Source organism: Castanea sativa, chromosome 5 (assembly GCF_040712315.1).
Source record: "Castanea sativa cultivar Marrone di Chiusa Pesio chromosome 5, ASM4071231v1".
Classification (NCBI taxonomy): Eukaryota; Viridiplantae; Streptophyta; class Magnoliopsida; order Fagales; family Fagaceae; genus Castanea; species Castanea sativa.
In genome coordinates, this window is record NC_134017.1 from 26,474,593 (window position 1) to 26,482,672 (window position 8,080).

The 8,080-nt window shown below is 35.3% G+C and overlaps 1 protein-coding gene across 2 annotated transcripts; it reads left to right on the forward strand.

Moving 5' to 3' along the window:
- Positions 1-545: 545 nt before the first annotated feature.
- On the forward strand, positions 546-6,052 carry LOC142636627 (uncharacterized). Of its 2 annotated transcripts, none has more exons than XM_075810901.1 (3): positions 546-679; positions 891-978; positions 5,107-6,052. In XM_075810901.1, the coding sequence occupies exons 2-3, from the start codon at positions 898-900 to the stop codon at positions 5,797-5,799; spliced, it is 774 nt and encodes a 257-aa protein (XP_075667016.1). In that variant the 5' UTR covers positions 546-679; positions 891-897; the 3' UTR covers positions 5,800-6,052. The 2 variants fall into 2 exon arrangements, with proteins under 2 accessions (XP_075667016.1, XP_075667017.1); XM_075810902.1 differs by having other exon boundaries at positions 621-748.
- Positions 6,053-8,080: the final 2,028 nt, after the last annotated feature.

Consider the following 8,080-nt stretch of genomic DNA (forward strand, 5'->3'; position numbering starts at 1 on the left):
GAAAAGAGGAATCCTCTTATATATAGTATAAAAGTATAGATAAATATCTATAAAAATCCCTATTCTCAAAAAGTCAAAATATCACAAAGGTAAAAGTTACTTGTTTGAGATCCGTTTATTTTGCAAAAATTGAAAACTTTTTGCTGAAAGTATTGTAGATAAATGTGAAAATTAACTGAAATAGTATTGTGAGACCCAGTATCAAAAAGTGCAGTGAAATCCATAAATAGTAGCAAAAATAAATAAAATAATAGAATAAATTGGCAAAAATAATTCATGCCAAATACACTCTTAAATCTTAACAAAAAATAAAAAAATTTTTTAAACACTAGCATAAGAAAAGAATATTCACGCGGTAGGAAAGAGCGTGGGAGCAATATCCCCACATTTGTGGACCTGATGTGGTCTTGGGATATATTTTAAAATCTTCAAAATCTAAATTCCATATTAAGCAAATTTGACACGTGCTGACATTAAATTTTGGAACCGAAAATTCCGTTAAAACTCAAATAAAACAAAAAAAAAATTTCTATATCCTTATATGAAATAAAATTACAAAAGTGGTAATTACGAGGCGAAAAAATCAGCTTTAAAAATGATCCAAACATCCAACTTCGTTTGAGACGGGTTGAGAAACTTTGAAAGTTAAAAATCTACCATAATCTTCATTCCATCGAAGGTAAAATTATCCCTTCCTTCATTATAGTAGGTGACGGTTTGTGAGAGAGAAAGAGAGAGCTACATATCTGTAAGAATTCTTATAAAGTAATAACACACTCCCAACGATTTTTGTTACACTTCGTTCTCACCACAAACACAAAAACAACAAAAGAGAAGAGAGAAACAGGTGAAGGGTTTGGTCTGGTTTGAGAGAGTGTTTTGTTTTGCAGGTGAACAATGGAGAAGGAAGCACAAAGTGGAGCCCAAGAGGAGGTTGTTTCAGTGGAACTTTCGGCTCCTCCAGCTTGGAAGAAACTGGTCTCTCTCTACATATAAAATTTTGTACTTTTGTTACTGAAGTTTTGAGCTTTCTTGAAGTCTATGTTCTTTTATGGTTGTTGGTCAAATTTTGGCATCTGGGTTTTGCTTGTTTCAGAATAGTGTTTTGTTTTTATATATAAAAAAGAGAGTTTTTTTTTTTGTTGTTGAATATATGTTCTTTTATGGCTGTTGGTAAAATCTTTGCATCTGGGTTTGCTTGTTTCAAATTAGTTCTGTTTTTTATATAAAATATGAAAGAAACAGTGTTCTTTTTTTGGCTGAAATTAGTGTTCTTTTAAATGTGGTGGGATTTTGCTTGTTGGTAAAGTTACGTGCTGGAATTTGGTTCTTACTATGAGTCATTTTTATTTTTATTCTTTTTCTTGGTAAGTTAGGTTTTGTGGATGAATTTTGTATTATGGGAGTGATTTTGTGTTTGGGGTTTTTTTGTAAAGTACTTTTTTTTTATTTATTTATAATTTTTTAGTGATGCATAAAGTTTGCTCCTTTCTCAGGTTTACTAGTAAATGTATTTTGTTATTCAATGATTATATTACCTTGACAGAAGGGGACAATAATACATTTATTTGGTTTCTGATTTTGCATTGCAATAAAAAATGGGACTTAAGAGGAAAAGAAAATGTGAAGAGGTTTTTATTCAATCATCATATTCCCCTGACGGAGGGGCAGTCTTGGTTTGTTTAATATCTGCCTCCATTTAGAAATCAAATCAGCTATGACGTTGTCTGATTTGATTTTGTGAGAGTCTCCTTTTGGCTTAAGCAATGTCTTCATTTCCCTAATGTTGGTGTTGGGATTTTTTACCTAGATCCTTTGTGAACTCTGCTGCTATTGTGGGTGATGATATGTGTATTTTTATGTGGTAATCAAGCTATGGGGTACGAGGAGAAAAAAAAAACCTAATTGAGGGAAATAGAAATCTAATTTGGGGGTAATTAGTAGTTGTTTTTATAAGGACATGCAATTATGTACTTAAAAATGCTGTGATTATCGTACAAACATGAATATTTGTTTGCTATGCACAACTTGAATGAGGAAGGATGAAAGTATCATTGCCTCTGCTTATGACACTATATGCATTTATAGAACTTCTTATAGTAAAAAATAAATTACTGGCTAGAGTTCTCTGTTAAAATCAATTTAGGTCTGTGTAACTGTTGGTGGAATATTAATATCAAGATGTACTACATTTATGCAAGATGATCATGTAGGAAGAAATAGTAGTATGCTGCTCAGCATGATTTGCTGTGATCCTCAAATTTTAACTTGGCTTCTGATTAGTCGACCAGTATTAAATTCATTCTAGACTCTATTACCATGATTTGAAGTGAAAAACCTATGCCCAGCTTTGCTCTTCTGCTTGGTGATGTCATAATTTAAAATCAAAGCACTAGAATTGTGTTTTCCTCAAGGCCAAAATATGCTTTATTCTGCATGCCTTGAATGCTTTATGATATATGGATGCGAATTTATATGTGTTCCAGCTGCACCGGTTCTTATATTTCTTTAGCTGGAATTTGTACAACTTTTTACTCTTGATTCTTTGGATTAATGGATTTACTTATTCCAAATAAATTTTAGTAACCACATGCAATTTTTGCATATATTGAGGATATGGAGACTGTACAATAAGGTGCAATGAATTCTTTTTTACCTGTGCACATAAAACTAAATGAAAATATTCTTTTTGGCTCACCTTAGAATATTTGGTAACACTGTTGACTCTTTTGATTGCTCTTGTTTCTCAAGTGTGAGCCATCTAAGACTGCTTAATTGTGGAAGTTGCATTGTTCACAGTAGATAGCGTTTAAAGAAGGTTGATGTTGTTCCCTGTGGTACTGCTATAATATTGGTTGAGGACACTGCTCATAATATTATTTCTCACAATTTTTCTGGGTAGCAATTATCTTAATTTCACTTTTTTTTTTTCAAGCATGTTAGCTTTAGAACAAGGATAAAACCAGTAAATATTAATGTTTGTTAATTTCACTTGTTTTTCCAAGTTGTTTACTATTTATTTTCAAAAAAGTTTTAATGTTGGTTAATATCACTTGTTTTTCCGAGTTTGTACCTTTTGTTTTTACTAAAGTTTAATAGTTTGGATCTGTCCAAACACATTTTAATGACTGAAACAATAGAAGTCAGTTTGTCGTTCTTATTCTCAAAAGGTAGGGCTTTTTGTTTTTGTGTGTTCTTCTTCTTGTTCCTGTTCTTGTTTTTTATTTTTTATTTTTTCAAGACAATTAGAAAAGCAAAACTGTTCCAATCAGGCCATAAAACCCCTGAATTTGTTAACTGTTGATGTGTTTTTTACTTATAAGAGTAAAAAAAATTTTAGATGGTGTTCTGATTGTTGACTTCTTGTTTTCATTCTACTCTGCCTTTGCAATGATGTTTGCCCCCTTGGTATGTCAAGGCAATTGACTTGATGTATGTGCTCTATTGATTTCTGAGAAATTAAAGGGCAACTCTGTATGAACAGTAGTTCTTTATCAAATCGCTTCACCATCATTTTTTAGCTTGCTCTGCATTGTTTCAATGTTCCATTGATTTTAAAAATTTTAAGGGCACTCCAGTAGTTGGTGCTAGAACTCTTGTTGGAATTGTGGACAGAGTTGTCTGATATAACTTGTGGACTCTTTAGAATATAGAGATGGTGGGCCTTAGTCAAAGAATAAGTTGGCGGCTTATCTGCAATGTGTAGAATGGTATGTTTACCTGGTTTAAGATGGTCAAGTTAAAGTTTGTTGCCGATCAATAGAGAAAAGACTCGGGCATAAATCTATTCTGGAAAAATCCTTTTTGTCCGACTTCAAAAGTCAATTATAGTGGGGTGGATGTCTTTTACTCTTGCCAGACTTGCAACACACATATAATTTAAGTAAATGGAGAATCTCCAGGGTTAAGATTGGCAAATATTCCCTGAAAACTCGTGGTCTAACAAACCAATTTAAGTTGGTCCAATGTTTAATGTTCTCTTGTGAATTAGATTAGACATGTTTCATAACTTGCTCATTTTCCTGTCGAAATGATAATAATCTTACAATGGTTGTGGTTTTAAGCCAGGAGAATGTTGCCTGATCTTTATTTTAGAAGTGTTCTAGGTTCATTTAGTAAGTTGAAGCTTCAATAAGTTAGTCTGTCAATGACATTGGGACATGGCTGTTCTGCTTGTAAAAGTGGGTTTAAGTAGATTGAGTCTTTAGTTAATATTCTCATGTCAAAATTTTTTTTGGCTTCTATTGTTTTCAAGTTTTATGTGATAAAATTAGCATGCAATATATTTAGTCAAACATGTCCAAAAGAATGAACTATATATATATATATATATATATAAATTAATACAGAAAATGATGGGTGTATGATAAAATATAAATAGACAAACATTATATGTAAGCAGATTATTTAATGAATTGTTATATGCATGTATTGTAGTTGATCCAGTCAATTGACGATTCTGGTTTAGAATTGAGAATCATGTTGCATGAGTTGATTAAGATATTCGAATTGAGTTGTTGGTATCAACGTGAATTTCTTTGCTAACTAGAAGTAGATGCATGAGATTACTTGATTCTGATGTGTTTGTTCTTTTATTAATTCATGTTTGACTCTGACTACAGTAGGTCATTGCATATCAGATTCCATCCAGAAATGCATGTTGGTATCTTAAGATATTATGATGGTGATTTCCATATTATGATATAATTTTATTGTTTTCATTCCTAATGCAACCTGTAGGTGATTTCATCTTGTGACACAGAAAAATAAAAATGGTACACTAAGGATAGTGCAATAGAATTATATACAGATAGCTTTACAAGAATAATAACTACACGAACTGCTGAGAGCACATTTAACATGTTTCAATATACTTTTTTTCCCCCTCTTCCCCCTCTTATCAGTTTAGTATATGTTTTTACATGATTCTACTTTATGCTGAATTACAACTGAGACATAACATAATTAACATAACATAATTAATAACAATACTGTATTCACATTTCTGGGAAGTATTCAGGACAAGTACTATTAATCATGTTTGTAGCTCATAAATTGTGTTGTATGACTCTTTAACATACATCTCTGCTTTCTGTTCATCTGCAGTTCTTTCCTAAGAAAGAAGGTACACAGAAGAAGAATGAAATTGTTTTCATTGCTCCTACTGGGGAGGAATTCCATAGCAAGAAACAACTGGAGCAATACCTAAAATCACACCCTGGTAATCCTGCAATATCAGAGTTTAATTGGGGTACTGGTGAGACCCCTAGGAGATCTGCGAGGATCAGTGAGAAGGCCAAGGCAACTCCGCCATCAGAGAGTGAACCCCCAAATAAACGTGGCCGATCTTCAGGTTCAAAGGACAACAAAGAAGTGGAAGCTGCTACTGGAAAAAATGAAGGCCCAAGGGAAATTAAAATGCAATATGCAGAGGAAGCTGGGGAGAACGATGTTCCCAATGAAACTGTAGTGGAGAATGAAAGTGAAGATGAGAAAAGTGAGATTGATGAGGAGGAAAGCATGAATGTTCATGCTTTTTCTAAAGTTTCTGAAGCTGCTAAAACCCAAGCTGAGGAGAAAGTCAAACAGCAAGATGTTGCAGCTGCAGCAGCAGATGAAATGCCGTCTGAAGAAGCTAATGGTACAAGTGACAAGAAACAAGATGGGCCAGATACTGTGACTGTGGAAGCAAATGGGGGAGCAAAGCAAGACAATCCCAACGGAATCACGGAGGTAGTAATGAAAGAGAAAGTTGGGGAGGTGATTGGAAATGGAAAGGTTAATCAAGTGAGCTGCTGAATATATTTCTATTGCAATTGGTCCTTTTGTAACACCCCTTCCACCTTTTGTTTTTGAGCTTTTGGATTCCTTGGATGACTGTAATTTTAGTGCTACTGATGCTAGATTTCATTGTATGTAGGGGAATCAAGTTGTACCCATGGTAGAATAGGGTTTTAGATTTTGCAGCCTTTTGTTACAATCAGGAGGAACTTTGATCTTAGACTGTAAGACATCATGTTCCTTGACTTATGGTTGGTTAGATTTTATATTCTCTCGGTCTCTGCATTTTTCTTTTTGGCGTGTGGTAGGAATCTTGGCTGGCCCCATTATTCTTGTGTTTGGGGAGATATTCAGTTTGCATTAGAGCAACCACATCAGCTCGTTCATAATTTGTCTATTTTACACGAAAAAACCTACTTTTTCTATTTTACATCTTCACTTTTACAAGACACTCACATTAGTTTATCTATTCTACACATTTATTTAATAAAATATTCTTTCTTTTACATTTTTTTATTATTTCTTTTCCTCCCCACTGCGTTTTCTTCGTTGAGCTCACTGCGTCTTCTCCGGCGATCGTCTTCTCCGGCAATCGTCTTCTCCGTCGAGCATCACTGCGTTTTCTCCATCGAGCCTCACCGCGTTTTCTCCGGTGAGCGTCTTCTCCGTCGAGCCTCACCGCGTCTTCTCTGGCGAGTGTCTTCTCCGTCGAGCCTCACTGCGTCTTCTCCGTCTTCCTCACTGCGTCTCCCTCACTACGTCTTCTCCGTTGAGCTCACTTCGTCGAGCCTCACCCATACCCAAACCCATTCATCTCCCACCCAATCGGAGCAAGATCAACGCCTCGCAGCACCGCCACCTCCTCGCGATGGCCATCCGGCGACTCGGCTTGCTCGATCTTGTTCTTATCGGCGGCGATGGCGATCGGCGGCTAGAGGAAGAAAAATGGATGAGATGAAAGAAAGAAAGTTGTGCTGTGTCGAGAGAGAGAGAGAGAGAGAGAGAGAGAGAGAGAGAGAGAGAGAGGTGAGAGTTAGTAGGAGGAGAGAGAAAAAATTATAAAAAAATAAAATACACATGCTACAGTACCCGTGTAAATTTACACGGTACTGTAGCAATTTGAAGGAGCATGTAAAATATAGACAGTTATGCACGAGCTGATGTGGGCTGTTTTTGATAAAAAATGTGTAAATTTGAGCATTTCTTTTATTATACACACTTATATACCAACTGATGCAATTGCTCTTAGTCTGACTAATATGACCAGAACTTTAAAAATGAAAGAATGAACGGAAGGAAAGCATGCTCAAAAGAAGGCTGTGTATAAGAGAACAAATTTTATTAGCAATACTTAGGTTAGCATAATGTTGTGGTTATGTCCTACTGTGTGTTACATGGCAATGATGTTGGCCAGACCTACAAAAGGATTATGCAAGGTTATTGGTACTTTAACCATTTCATGTATTCTTGTTTGAATCACATTTTCTAGCGTCCCTAAGGTTTGAATGTTGTCAACTGCATAAGAGTATGACTAATTAAAAATGTGGTTATTGTAAACATGAAAACGTTTACTCTAGCATGTGTCACGAATCCTAGTCCTATGCCAGAAATAAGGGTATCATGACTCATCACTTATGAGGATGTTGATACCCATTTTCGCGACACATTTTCTATAGGCCCGATTCAACCAAGTCCGACTTCTTTATGGGCCCTATTCAAGTATTATATTATTTTTTATTCTTTTAAGCATGACCCAAGCTTATGTAACATATTGAGGGAACTGAGGGAGTGTGGTTTGGAGGATATGGGTTGGTTCCTTTCGGACCTTTTGCATGAGCTCAACCTATGCATGCTACCAAGTGGGCAAGGGACACTGGTAGTATCTCAGGCTCATGGAGGTCTTGTACCCAAAATTTTCACCTCAAAAGAATTTTTATGCTCTGGGTGACTGTGCCCCTAATTTTTAGCCCAGCTCCATTTTCCACACCAAAACACAGCTGACCCTAAACTAATTAGCTAGCCTATTGTAGCCACCAAATGCAGCTATCAAAAGCCTACAATGACAAGGAAACAATAGCTAATGGAGTTAGCCACTTTATTTCCAAAATTATGCTAAAAGCATGCTAAACTCTTCCCTAAACAAAAGCAACCCAAGCCAAAACGCCAAATTAGTATCATGGGGGATAAAAACTTCTTCCACTACTTAAAAACCAGTCATTAGCAATACTCCAAATTCCATATAAAGTTCTCTCTTCAGCTCAAAAAGGAACTAACGACGTTCTACTTAGAGACCTGAAAC

What these genes read in the sequence shown, in the direction of transcription:
- LOC142636627 (XM_075810901.1), top strand. Translation starts at nt 898, where the DNA reads ATGGAGAAGGAAGCACAAAGTGGAGCCCAAGAGGAGGTTGTTTCAGTG. An exon ending in CTCCAGCTTGGAAGAAACTG is followed by an intron (nt 979 to 5,106) that starts GTCTCTCTCTAC and finishes GTTCATCTGCAG; the next exon opens with TTCTTTCCTAAGAAAGAAGG.